The sequence below is a fragment of the Pseudochaenichthys georgianus genome, chromosome 10 (assembly GCF_902827115.2).
Source record: "Pseudochaenichthys georgianus chromosome 10, fPseGeo1.2, whole genome shotgun sequence".
In the NCBI taxonomy this organism is placed as follows: Eukaryota; Metazoa; Chordata; class Actinopteri; order Perciformes; family Channichthyidae; genus Pseudochaenichthys; species Pseudochaenichthys georgianus.
Window position 1 is genome coordinate 16,650,842 of NC_047512.1, and position 20,955 is coordinate 16,671,796.

Here is a 20,955-nt window from a genome sequence, read left to right on the forward strand (position 1 = left end):
AATAAGGATTTTATCTTAAGGGATTTTAAACAATAAACATCTGAGAAACTTGTGAAGACAGTCACATGATGCTTTATTTCTACTAATCTACATTTCAGAGGAAAATGGTGTACTTTTACCCACACTTACGTTTTAGGTTTGCATCAAATTGTATATTTTTTTTCTCTGGGGTTTTAGTTACATTTTGTTTCTTAATACTTAATTATTTTAACTCGTGTAGTTTTAAACGCCGGTCATTTTACTTTTAACAAATGATTTGCACATTGAGTGTGGGACTTTTATTGGAGGAGAGGTTGTAAATGTTGTGTTTGCACATGCAGGTTTCACAAACCGGACACTACATTATTCCATCAGTCTTTCTCAACAACCAATATCTTGTGTAATCCAGTTTGTCTTTAACTACAAGTGGAGTGCAAACTTTATAAAATAAGTTTGATCATCTTTAAATTGGACTAAATGACTGCAGAGCAAATGTCTCTTTTTGCACGTGTTTAAAGAGTCAGTTTGTGTCCACTAGGTGTCAGAACTGAGCCATGAACCAGACTGCACATTTATTGGACATTTCTGATGGGTCTGTGATTTAAACCATTTTCACTCAAGCTGTAAACAAATATATACTTTGATCTCCATACCTATTATGGAATTGGCACAAACATTCAGCTCTTTGCAACGTTGACTGCTTAGCCTTCACACAAAGACCACAAGCCAGAATGAACGGAAAAACAAAAGCTGATTTATTATGATTTTATTGAACATAAGAAATTGTGTACAGGCTACTACATATATTTCCTACTCTATATACATATATATATATATCTTTATATTGCAGCCACTCTGACTTGAAAACAAATCTCTTGAAAACGATATTCTGAGTCTATTTAATAAGTCTCGTCTCAATTTAGACAAGAAAGGCCACTGGGAATGTGTTGACATAAAAAATAGAAACGAGGTAAACAGATGTAATCTCACAAGGCCGTTTTTCTCCTTGAAATTCCTATTTACAGTTTATAATGAGGAAATAAGTCACACATTTTTGTACAGTGGAATTTAAGGCAGGTTCAACTTCTGGTTGTCTTTCAATGTCTAAAAGGCTCCCGCTTATCAATGCCATCAGTCTTATATATTTGCAAGACTAAAACTCTTGATTTAGACCAAACATTCAGCACATAATGATCTGCTTCTATAGACCAGCTCTCAGCTTTAAAGCAATAAGAATGTTTATTTCCTGTTTCAGAATTTGCTAATATCCACTGCGAACAGGAAATAAACTTGGGCCCAAGCCATTTCCTACCGATGTCATTCTGATTGAATGGTGTATTCAGGGTTCTGTTTACATATAGGACTGCGTAGGATTTGACTGATGACTGATTTGGATTAAAGAGCCTCTGTATATCTGTATAAGCTGTCAAACCAAATTGACTGTAGGTCTTTTCTTTGGCTTTACAACACCCTCCCTGTTAAAACCAAAGTTCTGTTTCCTAGTTGCAGCGGTTTATTTAATCCTAAACGTCACTTTGACTGAGTGTACTTACATTTACATCAGGGTTTCCCCATTATGTTGCCCGATTTGAAAGAGCATTGTAGTAAGTTACAATCTATAAAAGCTACAGGACAGGATACTGTTTCTGTCTTTGGCATGAGTCTTTACAGTCAGCAGCCATCTTGTTTTGTGTAGTTACCTATAATTCGTCATCACAACTCTCTACTCATATCGTAAAAACGACATTTCTTATTTGAAAGAAGTCATGTAATGATAACATTATTTAACAAGAAAGGAACAACATGGATAAAGTATTCAGGAAAGGATCAACAAGGTGTTCAAAGTTCCAGTTTCCCCTTAGCATATCATTCACTGATTGTCATCACTTTCTTACCCTAAACCTAGTTTGTGCAATCATCTGCTCGGTGTGAGAGGACTCTGCTCACTACTGAGAGTCATCTCCATTGTACACACGATGGTTCCTAAGCACACACACATTACATAACTATGAGTTACATATTGAAGGGACAGTGAGTCAAGAATGCAGCTGAGCAGGGCGAGGATCTCTGCGCGCGTGTGTGTGTGTGTGTGTGTGTGTGTGTGTGTGTGTGGAACAATAAAGAGATGACAGAGAGGAAAGAGTGAATGGTCAGGTGTGTGTGTGTGTGTGTGTGTGTGTGTGTGTGTGTGTGTGTGTGTGTGTGTGTGTGTGTGTGTGTTTCTACACCAGGCTGCCGGGCCAGGACACCACCGTCAGAGTGACTTTGTTCTTCTGCAGCTTCAGCATGGGGATGAGAGAGGAGTTGTTCATTCCCACCGTGGTGGCGCCGTTCACCGCCACGATCTCATCGCCGCACCTGGAGGGAACAGCAGACCAGTCATGTTCCATTAGTTCAGGCATTTGCAGCGTAAACACATCATAAGTCATTGCTTTTGAAGCGTCACAAACCAAAGCAAGTTCATGCTGACAGAAAAGGAATAGACTGAAGCATTATTACACTTACCCCTTTTAATATTCATTATTTTGTATAATTCTCATTAAATATATTTATTGAAACTTAAAGAAAGAACCAAATCAATGAACAGTATGTTTATTATATATACCCAAATGTTCCAAACTAAAAGTCATATATACACACCAGTGTTCATATCTGATATATGTTACACATTTTTTATTTAAAATCTATTATTGGCATTACCACATTTCCTTTTTGCATTTGTTGTGATTCTTTTTGTAAAGCATGAATCCTCTTTGACAAGTCATTTGAAAAAGACGTCTTGATACAGTATGGAAGTATGTTATTTTTAAATGTATACATGAATTGTTCTATTTTAAGTCCAGCAAATCTATAAATAGTGAGCATGTGAGTTTATAAATACTGTCTTTGTGGTTTGATGATAGTCTGCTCTGTTTACACTTCTTACAGCTTCTGTATGTATCTTCTGTAGCATTAAAATCTGTGATTATTTGGTATGTAATGTACCCCCACACTATCAAGTCATGAAGCAGTTATATTGAGCTGAACTCACTTGAGGCGTCCGTCGAAGTGAGCAGGGGTCCCAGGCACGATGGTTTTGATGAAGAAAGGCTGCTGGCCGTGGCTCTCCTCGTAACCCCCGACGATACTGAAGCCCCAGCTCTCGTTGTTGGTCTTCTGCAAGACGATGTCCCGGCACCAGTGCATGGGACTGAAACAACAAGGGCAGAGTTGGAGTTCACTTTTACACCAAAAAAGTAACATAATATGTTTGTTCCGCATAAAAAAAGTAGTCTCTACCTCGGTAATCCCAGCCAGCGAGTCCACAGCGGCGTCCAGTTGAGGGCGTCGTCTCGCGGGTCTTCCATAGTGTCCATGTCGCCCTTGTTCGCCTCACTGTCCTCGTCGGGGTTCTCGGAGAGGGTCTGGATGACGCGCAGGGCCACCTGGGACTGAGCAGTCTGAGCCTTCAGCACAGAGACCGCCTCGTTGTAGGTCAGCTGGGTCAGATCCACACCGTTAATGCTCAGCAGAACGTCGCCTGAGGAGACACGTGATGTGGTGAAAATTGAGACATTTTAGTTCAAAAGAAGATACATTTTAATCAAGGGAGAACTTTTTGGCTGTCAATTGAACCAGATGGATAAGACTGGATATCAACAAAGCTAGATGCAGTTTAAGTGCATACTGAGGGCTGACCGAGAGAAAAGCCTGCATTAGCACATTTAAACAGCCTAATTTGGACGTTCTCTAAGGCGGGCACCTCTCCTAAACTAGTGAGGGTCAGGCCTCTGTTTTAGCACACATCCTCTCCGTTTAAGTGTCCACATTGTATCCCTGAAAAGAAGTATGTGAAAAGAGAATTGCTCTTTTCCTATTCAGGCAGTCGTCACATTGTGATGGATTTTCAAACAGAACTGTAAATGGTTTCCCATAAACGGTTTCCTGCTGATGCCGAGTCCAGTGTCATTATTCAAATATTCCCACACAATTACTTTTCTGTTTCAAAGTTTAAACTGACTGAACGGCCCCCCACTCTTTTCAAAGACTACTTCCTCTGACATTAACATTAGAGTCAAGTTATTGATTATCTGATCGACAGGAAATAACTATTTTGATAATCAATTGTTTCAGTTGTTTTTTTAAACCAAAATGCTACAGATCTGCCTCTACCAGCTTCTGAAAAGTAAAACAACGGAATATAGTGGAGAGCTGCGTGGAGAGCTCGGCATGATTAATAACATTCCCAGATAAAATGGGGCCTAAAGCTTTTACTAAAAAGTGTTATAAAACGTCAGATTCACACCTCTTTGGATGGTGCCATCTCGGTGAAGACAGCCGACCGGCTGCACGCTGGTGATGTAAACGGGCAGACGGCTCCGACAGTCCCTCCCCCCGGCGATGGTGATGCCGAGGGAAAGCCGAGGCTCCTTCTTCATGCTCACCGTCTTCTCCTGGCTGGAAAACCCTCCTGGAGGATCCTATAGGAACAATAGAACAATCAGATACAAAGCAATGAATAGCACATTGGTCAACATCACCGTATAGAGTTTCTTTAGTAATGCTGGCCTTCTTTAGGATGCCATGGTCGCTCGTTAATTATGGGTGTATCTGAAGTTGCATGACCACACACACACACACACACACACACACACACACACACACACACACACACACACACACACACACACACACACACACACACACACACACACACACACACACACACACACACACACACACACACACACACACACACACACACACACACACACACACACACACCACACACACACACACACACACACACACACACACACACACACACACACACACACACACACACACACACACACACACACCACACACACACACACACACACACACACACACACACACACACACACACACACACACACGACTCTCGGGGACCCTTTGAGTTAATTGATTCCTCTCACAAAACCACTCGAAGAAACAAATGTGAAGCATTTGAGAAGGAGCTGAGAGGTGAGGGTCGAGGGGACGTGTGAGGAGCAACACTCGGCTCTCGTAGTGGGTAAGATGTGTGGAAAGTGACAACTTCAACCAGTTTCCCTCTGGAGTCTGTTAACCATCAGAAGGGAAGCCGGGGGGAGGATGGGGCTCTTCCTCCCCCCGGCAGGGAGCCCACCCCCCCCATCAAGACGAAAAGGCTCGACTCTGCAGGCGAAAGCTAACTGTTACCAGCTTTGATCCTCTGCTGCCCAAAGAAACAACCAAACAACAACAAGAGCGTGGCCCCGCAGCAGAGGGAGCACACCGAGGCCTTTTGATCCAGACAGAGGGAGGCCCCTCGCTTTCATCTCCTCCACCGACGCAGGTGTCTGCGCTCAAAGCTTCTCACCCCTCGGCTGGGGGGGTTGCCATTCTTTCTACTGACAGTGTATGGCACACATGAGTGTGACTGGCAGAGGAGCAATCACAACTACACTGTGCGAACTGAAACATGACAAGTTTGGAACATACAGAGAAAAACATTGTGCTAAGTTGTGGAAAAGAAAGTTCAGGGGCAACAGCTGGCAAGGGCCGAGATTACATTTAAAGTGGTATTTGGCCGACGTTTTATCCAACGCTTCAGCAACGTAACATGTAAACAGGGGAATTTGTAGTTGAGTTCTTGCCTAAGGACACTTAGACATGTTGACTACCACAGTAATCAATGGTTTGCTGATCAGTATTGTACTATTACAAAATATTTAAAAAATGTATATAAAAAGCAGCTGACGCATTATGTTGTGTAAATGTTCTGTATACCTTTATGTATGTGGAGCGGCGTCTGAAGTACTGTGGCTCCGGGACCCCTCCTGGCTGCTCGGCTGTGCCCCTCTCTTGCTGCCCCCCCCCTCCTCCTGAGGCTCTGCAGGCCTCATCACCACAAAGTTCACACGCACCTCACTCGCCTGAATGCACACATACAAAAAACAATTAATGACCAAAGCAAATACATAATCAACACTATTAGGTAGACTGCGATCACTTCTTGTCACTTTACTTTTGAATACTACCGCACATTTGTGTCACTTTATTTTATTTTTTAATAATGTTAATATTTTATACCCTTTTTTCTAATTAATAAAATGTTCAGTCATAAAGTTGTCATTTTGCTCTTATGTGCCTTTCTTTGAAAAACTAAAAACATGTTTAATTAAACTAACATCAACTTTTTTTAAATGTTTTCCCCTTTGAATCCCTTTTGTGAGCGTCCATGTTTGCATATTGTCAAATTTTTTTGGGCCTTGATTTGAATAAAAAAAAAAACAGTGAATTTGTATAAACAAACATCAACCAAAAGCGGTCTGTACTTAAAGTTAAACTATAACTCAATAACTAAATAAATACTGAAATCAACTCAGCCTGAGAGTCTTTAAAGTTATGGCACATTAAAGAATGGTCTGTGATAATGTTGTGTGTCTTGTAGTAAATGGGCTCAAGTCAACCAAATCCTATCTCTGGGGCTGTATAACCCACCTGTATGATCTGGGCAGCGCTCTCAGGTGTGCCGTGCCTCAGGTCGTGTCCGTTGATAGCGAGCACTTTGTCGTTGTTCCTCAGTTTCCCGTCTTTGGCTGCGAGACCCCCGGACAGCAGGTCCAGGATGAAGACCCCGCTCTCGTCAGACTTGCGGATGAGTTTGATGCCGAGCGGTTCGCTGCGCTGACTCTTCACGAGCGTAACATGCAGAACGGAGCCCGGGTTGTGATTGGAGTTAGCGTTGCCATGGGACTGTGAGAGGGTTGGGAGGCAGTGGGGGCGGGGCCAGACGAAGGGAGATGATCCGACCGCGGATCCCGTGTTTTGAAACCTTCTCCTGCATCACAGTGAGCCGGAGGACGGAGGGCTGCCGCAGCACCGCGATGGGCCCGGAGTGAGGGACTGAGGCCAGACTGACTTCATTCACCTGAAGACACCACAGAGAGAGAGAAAACAAGGGTCAGGGCTCATCAGCCAACACACGCTCAGTACGCGCTGTACGTGGAGGCTGCCACTATACAAAGTTACGAGACATTATCTGTAGAGCAGGAAAGACAGATTAACTCATTCTGCTGCTTCTCCTTCAAGAGAACTGTGCTAACGTCAGCCAAAAAGTGGAACTGTTGACTTGTTCTTCCATCCAGGCACGGGACCGTATGAACATTTCATGCCATGATTATCTTGGCCAAATAAATGCAACTCAAGGTGTTATGATATTATCCTAATAATCAGCAAAAAGTGATTAAAGCTCCTAAAATGGCACTAAAGCTTTCTGGAATCACTCTTTCAAAAAAAATGTGGTATAATATATATATCCTATATAAGGTGATAATAAATCTTAAGGTTTATCTACAAAGGATACATAAATAGAAGAATAGCAACGTTGTTTTAGTCTGTGTCTCTTAATTCCTGTAATTTTAAAACAAGGTTCTTCTTTTCACTTCTCTACCATAATAGCTATAGCGCTTTTTCTAATTCACTCATGTGAGAATATTGACCATTATCCTGATAATGAAATAAATAGTAACTTCCCTAACATCAGTATTTAAGATCTGAACTGAAAAATAAGAACGCAGGAAATGATAGTAACAAGTTATCATCGGTCTCCTCTGTTCACAGTCTTTGTATCTGTTTTTAGAGAAATCAATGCATCAACTCAGGAGAAAGGCAAAGACTGAGTCACAGTATTCTCTTTACATCCACCAGTTTTCCACAAAGCCCCAAAAAAACTGCAGCTAATATTTCACATCCTGAGGCGGCGTGTTGAATGACGGGTTTTTGTTTTCATATCCAGGTTTGGGATTGGTTTTCTTTGGAGGGAAAGCAGCGTTTTGGAGGACAGCCTGAAGCAGAGGGCCAGAAGGGAGTTCATGATCTCGGTTTACAGCGGTACCGTGTTTTAGAAGAACGGGGGGAGGAAATAAGAGGAGGAGGATATTGTTGTGAGAGGTAACCACAACTTATTCAATTATAAATTGTGGTATTATCAATTTATTATGATATATTATTTTTTATTATTATTCCAGCTTTTCATTCCCCTTTGTGGAAACCCTGAATCATATTCAAAAGTAAGAAATAATGACTATGATATTTACAAAGGGTGTTTGAGACTAGACCTTCAATGTTTAGAATAATATCATTTCAATAAATACAATAAAATACAAAATAAAGAGTATTATAGTAGAACTTGAGTTACCATGGTAAGTTGATAATCTTTCAAATAAAATTACTTGATAAAACGATTAAGAGTTTTTTTATAGCAAAAACACCAAACATTTTATGAATCCAGGTTTATAGATAAAAAGAAAGGTTTAAGATTTGTGAATTTGGACTGTTGGATTTGTGTGCGAAAATGTTTCTGAATTTCTTATAGACCAAACTGTATGTTCATTCATTAAATAAATATCTAAAATTAAAAAAAATATGTTGGTTGCAGCACTAATTAGCATAAAACTAGCCAAATAACTAATCTTATAGTTTCATATTAACAACTGGGGTCTGATGACTGCATCACCACCCTCTCAAACTGAAAGTCAATCAGTGACACCAACAACAACAACAACAACAACCAGGTGAAGCTACACTGACATGTTTGTCCCTGTAATCAACCACGCCTTAAACCACGGGGCCAAAACTTGTTTACCTTGAAAATCTTCTTTTTCTTTCCCTACTTTGAGGCACCTTGTTTACAATACCATGGGAACGCACGAGGGTGTTATGGTGTAAGTGATCCGTGTCATGCTAGGCCACCATGTTAAAATCCCATAATGAAGAGGAGATTAAAACGTTGTATCCTAGACTCCCTCACCTCTAGGATGTGGTCCCCCGGGGCGAGTCTGCCGTCACGAGCTGCCAGCGAGTCCCGCACTATCTCCTGGATGACGATGTTCCCCAGCGGCGTGTCCTTCCCCCCCACGATGCGCAGGCCCAGCTCCTCCTCCGGCTCCTCTCTGAACAGCTCCACCACATTGGCCTCGGCCACCAGACTGGACCGCAGCGGGGTGTTGTCTGGGGAGGAAGACCGAGTGGAGTCAATACAAATGTGTTTCAGGTTTATGGAGCAAATACTTTCATTTCTCACCCCCTTTTGGTTCATTGCACTTGTAAATACCTGATAAGCATACAGTTAGTGAAACTTAAGTTTAAAGGGGACCTATCATGCAAAATGCACTTTTGTACGTTTTTTATACATGAATATGTGTCCCCGGTTTGTCAGGGAACTCACCAAGTGTCAGAAAACACATCCCTCTCTCTTTTCCTCCGTACCCAAATCTCTAAAAACGGGGCTGTAACGGATCTGATACAGACTGATACAGATTTGAAATTGTTCTGACATCAGAAACGGGGTGCTCCGCCTATATGGCCAACTCTTCACCAATCAGGGGAATGAGAGGTTGCGTGGCATGGTAACAGCATGGTAACAGCATGGTAACGGCATGGTAACATGACGCTCGTGCCTCGCCCCCCTCCTTTGCAGCTGCAGCTCATTTGCCACAGAATCAGCCCTTGTGAAGACAGGGCTGGAATAGAGCAAATAGAGCGAAATGAGGCATGGCTAAAATGCATGATCTGTTTGGTATTTTGAAAAAATAACTTCACAGACATGTTTTATATAGGTATGGCCCTACAATATATTATTCAAATATAGCATGATAGGTCCACTTTAAATATCAATGAGCTAACCATAATTCCTATCAGAAGTTAAAAAACTGTACTCAAAGATGGTCCAGTAGGACAAGACACATGATAACTCAGGCAATCAGACACATGTTAAACAAATTACCAGGTTAATTTACTTCATGTGGAAGAGACTGTGAAATCATAATTTCAAAAGCTGGTTTGGAAGTAAGTTATAGGAATATTCTGACATGTAATGTTATTTTGCGCTAAATTAAGTTGATCCTATCTTGCATGTTGCATGTTGAATTTGTTTATTCCGTGCACAGAAAGAAAATGTTTGTATGGCTATTAGATTTTTTAATCATTCAGCCCACTTGAATAGAAAAAGAAAATCTCCTTATCTAATTCCCAGCAAACAGAAAAATACGTTATCTACCAAACTATTGTAGTAGAACTCTACCAGTAGAGACACGCATAAAGTTACACAACTCTGTGACAACCAATAACAACTTTTTGATCTTTAGGGGGATTTGAGTTTTTACAGTACAGGGTAGGGCTGCTCAATTAATCGTATTTTAATCGCAATTACGATGTTGGCTTGCAACGATTACGAAAACAACATAATCGAAAAAAAACGATTATTTTGTATTTTTTTAAATTTAAAATATATATTTTTTGTATTGGTTTTTCAGTTGAATTATATTTAAAGTTCAGGGTAATCAACTGTTAAAATACATTTCAATAAATGGATGTTATCAAAGTAAATGGATAATCGTTTTTAATAATCGTGATATCAATTATTGACCCAAATAATCTAGATAATGATTTTTGCCATAATCGAGCAGCCCTAGTACAGGGTGAACAGCAACATTAGACGGGAAACAGAGTGAAGTCAGCTTGTTATAATCCAGACTAATAATTCAAACACACTGACATGCACTGAGGACTTCAACCTTGTAATTGATCTCTGGAAACAAACACATCAGAAAGTAATTACAACTACAGCTGACTCCAGAGCAGTGCTACCTAACGAGTCCCACAAGCATTACAACAGGCATGAATTCAAGATGCTATGCTGTAAAACGTGTATTTAAGGCTTAATCCATATTGTTAAAAAGTGTAAGCTCATTGTGTGTCCCTTCTTAAGTGCATTAAACACTCATTTAATTAAAATGGAGATTATAATGACAACCATGCAAACTTCTCCGTGGACACAGACTATCAGTTGCCTGGCAACCATGTTTTTCGTGGAGTTTGGCCCCTGGTTCTGGCTCGCAGGCGGCTTTGAGGGTTTTTCCCGGTGTCTGGTTATCAAATCTGTGAGCTGATGATTCACCTGAGACAGACTTGGAATCAAACCCTCCAGGCTTAAAACCCTCACCAGATCCCGAATGTGTGTTTACACAACCTCCCAGACCGAAGGGGGAGGGCACCAGGATTTGGGTTTTCTGCAATCCCCCCGAGCAAGGAAACTATTTCTGTTCAACCCAGAAGCTTATATGGAACATTATTAAGTGTCACAGCTTATGACCAGCCTCCTATTACAAATCATTTCCATGGAAGTGTTTTTCTAGTGCCTTCTAGTTTGAGTGTGCTTAGGTAGAAAGAAAAGTCCCTGAACCTTTGATGTCACTTGAACAAGACGACTTATGGGATTACATTGCTGAAATAATGGTGTTTTGTTGTTAGTAAGATAAAATGATCCCATACCATCCTCACTTTCTTCATAGGCAGGATTGATGAGCCCCGGCTCAGGCTGATCTCTGGTGGGGTTTTGGGAAAGTGTTGCTGATTGTTTAGCGTCAGCAGACGACTCCCCGTCACTCTTACGTCCTTTTAGCTCGTTCCACGAGGGCCTCTTCCTCTTCTCTGCTTCCTCCCTCAGTCTTCTAAAAACAGGACATCTGGGCGCAAGGAGGAAACAAGTAAAGACAATGATATGGCTGATGATAGACCAGTGGTTTACTCTCTTAGAAACAACACAATCTTTATGATGATTTGAAGGGTATGTTCTTAAATGTTTGATGTTAACAAGAAGTGGTAGAATGGATTGAACACAGAGAAGAGAGAAAGATCATTATCAAAAGTGTTTTGAGATGACAAAAGACAGGACTATTTATGCACTGGGCTCAGAATAGAAGCACTATGCAGATGAGAAGCCGGTTTTACTGCATTGCAGAGAGTCTGTGAGACAGGTTGAGTCTGATTAAGTCAGTCAGAGAGCTGGACTGAACTTTGTCTCCTCATTGTTTGCACAGAGCAGCTGCAGCAGGACTATCTGCCTCCCGCAACTGACCACGTCATGGCTGACCACCAGGATGATAAGCACCACACTGGCCATGTGAAAAACAAGACGACTGACTTGCACTTTGCCTTGAGCTCCATAATTAGAAGTGTGTGTGTTCATAGAGGGACTGAGCTAACAGGAGCTTTGAGAGGGGGAAACACAGCCTTTAAAAGGACATAAAGAGGAGAAACAAAACAGTGGGGACAGTTATTTCCCATTCCTGAGCAGTAGTAAGCATTCTTTAGGCATGACTTACACTTGTTATACTTTGTGTGGGGATGCTAGCGCGCAGTACATGTATTTGGGTTTAATAGGCCTTACAATAAAATGCATCAAGTCTAAGGAATAGTTTGACATATAGAAAAATACACTATTTTGGCTGATATCCTAATGCCACGCTGACATTTTGGATTTTATACCTCAATTGTTTACAGTTCAAACCAACAAGACATAAGTCTCAATAAGTGAACTTTGCAGGTAGGCAGGCAAACCAAACTAAGTTGCATGTTTCCCCCACGTTTTAGTCTGTATGCTAAGCTAAGCAGCTGTAGTTATATGTAATACAACTCTAGAAGGAATTAGGTCGTTGTCATATGATGAATTATTACTCTGTGCTCACTGCGTTGTTTACATGCCCACAACCTTGCTCTATAATATATATTCTAAATGTAATATACAACTCTTCAGATGTAATCCCTGATACGCCTTGGCCTTCATTTGAACCTGTGCCTCAAATCCCTGCTTAAAGTCTCTCTGTGCTTCATGACATATTTATGAAATCCAGAACCAACTAAACTGATTCTTATTCCTCTTATCCACGTATTACATTCATGGTGTATAAAACAATATATATTGTATTAAGCGAGTGTATTTTTCCCTTCTGCAGCATAACACTTTTGCTCATGGCAAGGTTACTATATTGCAGCAAATTGCAGCTATTACAAGGGTTACCGAAGGTTCAAAAGTAGTATTTACAAGCACGATTGCATTACATAGTAGGGATGCTCATGATTGACTGAAAACCCTGTTGTGTTTGACAAAGACAGGGAACATATATTCTTGTGTTTCCGTCTCGCACACTGTGACCATTCAATGAGACAGGTTAAGGCTTCATAATATCCAATAACACTGCTGTCTCGACCCCTCAGCGTCCCGCCCAGGGTCTTACCTGTTGTGCAGGTGCGGCTGCAGCTCGCAGCGCTGCATCTTCAGCTGACACTCTGCAGAGTGGGGACACATCACCGTCAGCTTGTCCAGCAGGTTCCTGACCAGCAGACTGGAGGGACGGCACTGATGTAACTGCAGCCGCTGGCGGTCCACGGGGCAGAAGTCCTGCTCCTTCAAGAAGTTGCTCAGACAGTGAAAGCAGTATGTGTGGCCACAAGGGGTGTCCATAGGTCTGAGGAGGGGCTGCAGGCAGATGTGGCAAACCAGTTCATCATCCACCTCGTCCTGATACTCATACAGGTGGCAGTCCGAGCCCTCGTGCTGCTGCCCGCACTCCTTACACACTCTCGCCCACGACAGACCTGCAGCGCTACTGCTGCCGGCTACTTTAGCTTCTGTTGTAGCCATTGGCGGAAGAAGATCTGTACGAAGCTCTCTGGAAATGTTGTGCGTCTTTTATCTCCTTAAAAACTGTCCGTGTCCAGTCATAAGTCTGCCTGTCCAGATATACAATCCATTCAAGCGTGATGATGATCCAGAGTCGACAATGTTATCTCCATGTCTTCCTTTGGATTTTCTGTAGAGAGAGAAATACTGTCAAGTCTTTTGTAGAAGTTGGATTATTCTTACGTGACCCTGCAAGCTCCACAGGAAATGACAAATCCACAGAGCAGCAGCAATATGGCAGCAAGCCGCAGCTGCTTCCTCTCAGTTAGTTTCCTGAGGGACAAAAATAATTCGCATTTCTCGTGCTTCACAGTGAAAATGGCTAAACTGTGTGAAATGAGGCAAGAAAACGAACTAAAGTCAAACCCCAGCTAATGGGAAGGAACAAAGGCATGGCACTACACGAGAGAAAGAATTCTGAATGAACTGGGCAGAAATGCAACCCCCATCACTAATGACCTCTTGCACCCGATCGGCAGTGGTCTCCATCCCTTTGTGGAGCTCCTAATCTCCTTTAATTCTCTCATAAGGAGAGGGCTGATTAGGATCGCATTCTTTGGAGAAACTTTAAACCCAGCCCTCCACATAAGAACAAATGTATTCATTAAAAAACTAATTATAACCTCCACCAAATACGTTAAAGTAGATCATATATAATCTACCCTGTATAATACACTGCATCCTTTCAAACAGCATGTGTTGGGATTTTAAATGAAATTAAATTTAAAGAGAAAACTTTTGTTCAACTGCTTGTTAAGATTAGAAGCAAAACGTGCCATTTCAGTTGCTATAAATGGCTTTTCACAGAAAAGAACAAAACGGCATCAAATATAACCTGAAAATGTATCCTAAAAACACAAAAAGGAGTACAGAAAACTGTTCCCATGCACATTACCACATCTACATAAGAGAAAAATAAGCCACCACAGTGAACTCACTACCTTTAGTTTCCAAGAGTCCAGGCACAAAAAGGCTCCTTTATCTTCAGTGTTATTGCCTCAGAGCAACTCACCGAGCTGATATCTTGGTTGTCAAGCACCCAGTAGCCGCTGCACGCAAACACAAGACTCTAACCTCCCAGCTGCCTGAAGCCTGAATGAAACCAGAGCCCTGCCTCTCCAGCAGCACACCGTCTGAATAATGTCTGTGTGTATGAGTGTGTGTGCTTGCCTGTGTGTGTCGCCGCATATCTGTGTGCATGAGCATGGATGTGTGTGAGCTCCGGCTGCACCGCTGTAAGGAATGCAGAGGGGATTTGGTGTAACTAGGCAGAGTGAGAGGAGAGTGTTCCTTCGTGAGTGTGTGTGTGTGTGTGTGTGTGTGTGTGTGTGTGTGTGTGTGTGTGTGTGTGTGTGTGTGTGTGTGTGTGTGTGTGTGTGTGTGTGTGTGTGTGTGTGTGTGTGTGTGTGTGTGTGTGTGTGTGTGTGTGTGTGTGTGTGTGTGTGTGTGTGTGTGTGTGTGTGTGTGTGTGTGTGTGTGTGTGTGTGTGTGTGTGTGTGTGTGTGGCTCAGACTGCTGATGTTGCACTACTCCAGGTGAAGTACTCTCAATAGCTGACTGACTGATGGCCAACACACGGGACCCATTACTAATATTTGTGCGCACACTTTTCCACATGCGTGCACTCTGGCTGAGGTCACACTGGACTTCTTTCTCTCTTTGCATAAGTGATACCTCGTCCTGTAACCGATAGGGGTCATGGATCCTGTAGCACGGAGAAGGAAGCGCAGTACGAACCAGGCTGTTCTGCAATTAATTTGAAACCACAAGACAGGGCGGCACGCCATGTGGAAAATATGCAAACACTTTATTGAATATCGCGAAAAAGGATAAAAAAAAAAACTGATATTAAAGTGTATTCAGTTCTGCCTTTTTGCTGCTTTCAGTTGACAACTCAAACACAACAAAGTGCCTGTTTATTTAAAAAAGTAAGGAAATGATGTCCATTATAGTTAACTGAACAAATTGAACCTAACACAAAAAGCATTTCTAAATTAATGTTAACAAAGAGCAGTTTTACGCTTTACTCTCTCTTTACTCACTTTCAACTATAATTAAAAAAACAAAACTTAGTGCAGTATTTGTGTTTATCACGCATGCTGATATTGCGTTGTTTTGCACGAAAGAAAACGATATATCTTGCAGCCTTAGTTCAAGAATGTGAAAAAAGTGATCAAAAGACATCTAATCCACTAACCCCTCGTCCCACATCCACCTAGCTTGCACATTTTACTTTCGTTGATATTTTTCTTCTTTACTTGCTTGTAAAGCACTTTGAGCACCAGGAAAAGCGCTATATAAATAACATTATTATTATTATTAATAATACACTTACATTAAACACACAATGCTGCAAATAGCCGAGCTTGTTCTCTTGTCAAAAACACATTCCCATTTGTATATCTCTTCATACCTAAGGTGTATTAGTTGCTTTTGGATTAAGTGTCGTGCACATCTGGCCACAGAGAGCATCCAATGGGTTTCAGCGAGGTTGAGGCATGTCTTCATTAGAGCAGAGGTCATCTCCACAGGAAGACGTACAGCGACCCTGGAGATTACTGGTCCCCTCCTGCTCATTGTATCTAAAGGTGGCGGCCACTGAACCATCTATCACTGTCCACTTATACATCACTGACACAGCAGTAAATATCACCGTGTTCCTCAAGGATACAGCATGACATCAATAAAAGGTGCCCGTCTCTCTTGAGACCCTACATGTGAAACGGAGACTCTGTAAGGATTAGTTAATAACCTGATTAGTCGATTGATTACTCCATTAACTATTAGCAGCATTTAAATGTAAATCTGGCTAATTTTCTTCATTTTGTATCATAACAAAGTAAATATTTTGGAGTTTTGGACTGTTGGTCAGACACGTTAGACCCTGGCTGTGAATTTTCTAAATGTTTCGTAAATTAGACCGAATGACTAATTTAGAAAATAATTTACAGACAACTTGATCAATCAAGGAACTGTTGCAACTCTAAACTGAATATACTTGTGTTTTTGAGTGTTGTTTAGAGATACCAGGACATCTAATGAGCAAAGACATCACCTTAGGATGTTTGTTTATTAATTTTGACAAGACTGAACAAGTTACTGGTTAATGAAACAAATTAATGTATTAGCAATAAAGAACATAATAATTACTCAGCCCTAGAAGATTGTAAGTGGGTTCCAACCATCTACTATTTTCAATAAAAAATCCTTTAGTCTTCAGTTTCTTTGAGAAAGTTTGCATCAACATCTCCATTAATCAACGTCAACATCACAAGTATGTGTACTTATACTAATCCTGCACTACAGCTAGGACATGATTTCACAGAAATCCCACACTTAAACATTTTATACTACAGTTAAAGCCCATGTTTGTGGAGCTTAAAACACAAGGCAGCTTTAAAATAGACAAGGTGAAAAATGTTTTTACAGGTTTAGAGCCAACCAAAGCACAGCCAGCCTTAACGAGGGACCTTATCCAAATCAAATGTCTTGTAATCATGTGACAGTGTAAGCTTTCGCGGGGGAAATGTCTGTTTCCCAACAGCATCCTCCAGTCTCCCACAGGATTACCAGAGGTGGTGTTCCTTTAAAGCTGAGCCGAATCACTCGCTCTGATGGTCGGTGTGAGTGAGTCACATGGGCTGCCACGCCCGCAGTGAACGCACGCCATCGACAAATAATTTCTCCATGAGTCCATGTGAAAGGAGGTGTGTCGCGTCTACCTGTGCCTTACAACTATGTCTAGTACGTACAATATAATAGAGCACATGTAATGGAAAAAATAGATCTAAGAGGTGAATGACTCTTAATCCTCAATTAGGTATGACATAATGATGGAAAGATCCAACATGTCTGAGATTAAAAAGTTACACAATACTTGTGTCTATCAGTAATATAATAATATACAATTGTTTCATGTGTTTAAGCTCTGTTTGAATATTATGTGACTGCTATGGCAACACCATGCAAAGCTTCCTGCTTTCAACACAATGACCAATATTTGCATTGCATATCTGAAATAATCAACAAAACAAATCATCTGAGTGGCAATAAAAACATCGCTCACCAAATTGTTTCCCAATGCAACTTCATTCCATTTTTTTATATAACCGCCCCAGTTGTATTCTCAGCCTCATGCAGACCCACACGTGGTACCAGTGTCTCCCCGAGATGTCACACATGGAGGTTAAGCTTATGTTCACAGGGCGACTGAGCCTCCTACTGTACGACAGCCTGCCTATACCAAACAAACACCACCCATGGCCTTAACTTATCATCAGCATCTGTGTTTCCTTTGTACTCAGCTTGAAGGGCATAAGGTAACAGTTATTCCTCAACAAAAGCCCTCTGAACATTCGTCATTTAGCACCATTCACTGGACCAACCAATGCAAACAGAAACAAGTGTTATTACTCAGCTGATGATTGAGTTAGCTCAAAATATAAATGGTCAAACCAGGCTGGATTGGATCTTGATGTACCAAACAGGACAACAAGTACATAGTGACCTTCACAACTCGTCTTTAAATCTAGCAACAGCTACTGCAGACATATCACATACACAATAATACTTTAAGTTAAACATTAATACTGTAACTTCATAGAAATATTACAAGAGGTGAATTTGGTTTACCCTTGTTGAAATCTACTGTAAAGAAAATATTTTGAACTGCATAGCTGTACATAATCACTAGTAAATATGGACAATATGAATTATCATATTATCCATAAAATAATGGGTTATGTAAAATTGCAACATTATGGTTGTCAAGATAATTAGTTGTAACTCTTCCAAATACCAATGCATCTGATTTATAAAATATGTTGATGTAGATGTTGCTATATTACATATTGTATTGCTGTAATATCGTATTTAGTATTCTTCTATACGACTACATTATATTTCCATATTATACAGACAAAAAGTACTAATACTATTACAAAACCAACCATATAATATATCAGTCTGGCGTATACTGTTTTATTACTAAATGTGCTGCTATCAATTGTATATACTATTACATATTATATTTATTATCTCCTAAATGTCCCATCTAGGGATCAATGTATCGGCTTATCAAATCATATTTGATTAACTGACATGTTATGTATGTTAAATAATTAACAGTAGCAACTGCCATCAGATAACACTAGTGTTGTGTGTTAGGGTAAAAAGTAGGCTACAGTATTTCACTGACGTATAAATAAGATTTACATGGAGTGAGGTGCATACAAAAAGCCACTTGAGTAAATGAAGGTTGTGACTTTCCATCACTGATGGTGACGATGACGATACCCATTTCAAAATCCATTTACCACTTGATATATGAAAAGCTGCTCAATAACAGCAACAAGGACATGTTCCCTCACTTTCCTGCCCTGCCTGATGTGTGTTGTCACTGGGACCATAAATAACTCACTCCCCCCCCCCCCCTGTTGTCAGCCCATGTCTGCTGCTTTGGTCTTAATCACAACAGCACTATGTGACAGATCCAGATGACAGAAGAGGTAATAAAGGTAACCTTCACAGGTATCAGGCAGGTGGACCACATGCCATGGCTTCACCTTCAGCTGCTCAGACACCGCTAACAGCTACACACCTTCAAACTCACTTTCTGAGTGAATACCTGCCCTAATACAACTATATTTAGCCATACAACACAAGGTTTGAATACACATACAAGGGTGAAGCAGCTTTAGGTGGTGTTAGTTCTCAAAGTAAGACATATTTTGCTCATAAGGAGACCGAAACTCGCCTTACCTGTGTGAAGGTTGTTTTCCGGAAGCAGCTAACGTGTCGCTAGCTGAAACAAAGAGATCCCTGTGAACTCACTGAATTATAAAAAGATACATCTAACAAAATACTGGAACAGCATTTACTCTGTCGAAGTTTTCACTGGCGAAATCTTTCGCTGCATTGTTGTGGAGTGGTTATCCCAGGCTGTCCCCCAGGTGTAGTTCAACCTACAGGCGAGGACTGGGCGACTTTCCCAGTTTCGAGCAAACATACTTCAGAGCAACACACCGAGCAGCAGCAGCAGCACAGGAAGGAGAGTAGCATGCAGGTGGACACACTGTTCTGTTACAGTGTGTTCACTCAGGCAGTGATGCTTTTTCACCCACTTATTACAGCAAATGTTCGCCATTCCTTTATGAAATAACCTCGAACTGTTATTATCTTGCATGCAGAATTGTGTCTGCTTCATAACAACAACAACGTATCGCCAAGATTATGTTGCATGTTAATAGAGGTGGGAAGTAACTATGTACATTTACTCAAGTAGACTGTTAAACACATGCACTTTTGAAAGAACATCCATAACATTCATCTGTTTGCAACTCATATCAATATTCCAATTACTATAGACTATTCTGCACTTTCAATTATATTATATTTTATTGTATTAACCTGTACTATTTTATCAGTTTTATTGTGTTGCACTGTTGGAGGAGCCTGTGACCTAAGAATGTAATTGTCATAACTACACTGTCGCTAAGCACAAAGGACAATAAAAGCCTTGAAACCATATGTACTGTTTTGAGGGACTTGTACTTTACTTGAATATTTCCATTTGATGGTACTTTGTATTTCTACTTCACTACAATTCAGAGGTAGATTGTGTACTTTTACTCCACTACATTTATTTTGTACCTTTAGTTTTAAATACTTGGATTAATGGTGTGAAATATAATCACTTTAGTTTCACCTGAATTAACATTCACAAGCAACCCTGCAGTGTACAAAGCAATTACAACTAGCTGCACCTTTACCAGCTTTGATAACACTTTAATGCATCAATAATAGAATCAAAACATATTATTCTGAAATGAGCAAATTTGCATAATGAGTACTTTTGATACTTATTCTGTTGTACTTTTACTTGAGTACAATTTTGGATGCACAACCTTTACTTCAATCCGAGTATTCTTACAGTACTTCTACTTTTACACAATTACAAGATCTGAGTACTTATACCATCTCTGTATGTTAGTGGTTTGGAAGAGGTATTCTAAAATGCACAACTCAACTAAGTTCTGCATTCAAAATGTTACAATAAAAGTTCAAATCTATTCTAAGCAAAATTCATTTAAAGTATTTAAATGTAGTCTTTTCCAAATGCTGAATATCATTATTAAATTGTTCCCTGTTTAATAGTCAAAAGTAACTCAATTGACTAAATTAATGGAAGTGCTGTACAATTTTTACCTATAATTGTACTTGAACCTTATACTTCTTTTCCACTTAACGTTTATGAAAATATTTCACTTTTACTTTAATTTTCTTTAAGTAAGTAGTAACATTTAACATTTGATATGTTACAAGGAAATGATGCAGTACTGTGGTGGCATTTGTATTCATGAAATGTGGATGAAGAATCAAACCATTCAGCTGTCTTTGTCATATTTTATTTCTTGCAAGAAAAGTCAATCAGTCATACAGTGAGCATACAGTCTGCAGAGTGAAGG

At 40.5% G+C, this 20,955-nt stretch overlaps 1 protein-coding gene across 1 annotated transcript; it reads right to left on the reverse strand.

Annotated features, from left to right (window-relative positions):
• Positions 1-1,075: 1,075 nt before the first annotated feature.
• lnx2b (ligand of numb-protein X 2b) lies at positions 1,076-19,540 on the reverse strand. The gene is given in 14 exon segments (XM_034093293.2): positions 1,076-2,337; positions 3,011-3,169; positions 3,259-3,499; positions 4,265-4,439; positions 5,752-5,796; positions 5,798-5,819; positions 5,821-5,897; positions 6,466-6,719; positions 6,722-6,802; positions 6,805-6,895; positions 8,777-8,976; positions 11,299-11,492; positions 13,044-13,619; positions 19,250-19,540. Coding segments are annotated over 13 exon segments (2,082 nt in total). The 5' UTR covers positions 13,451-13,619; positions 19,250-19,540; the 3' UTR covers positions 1,076-2,201.
• Between the last annotated feature and the right edge of the window lie 1,415 nt (positions 19,541-20,955).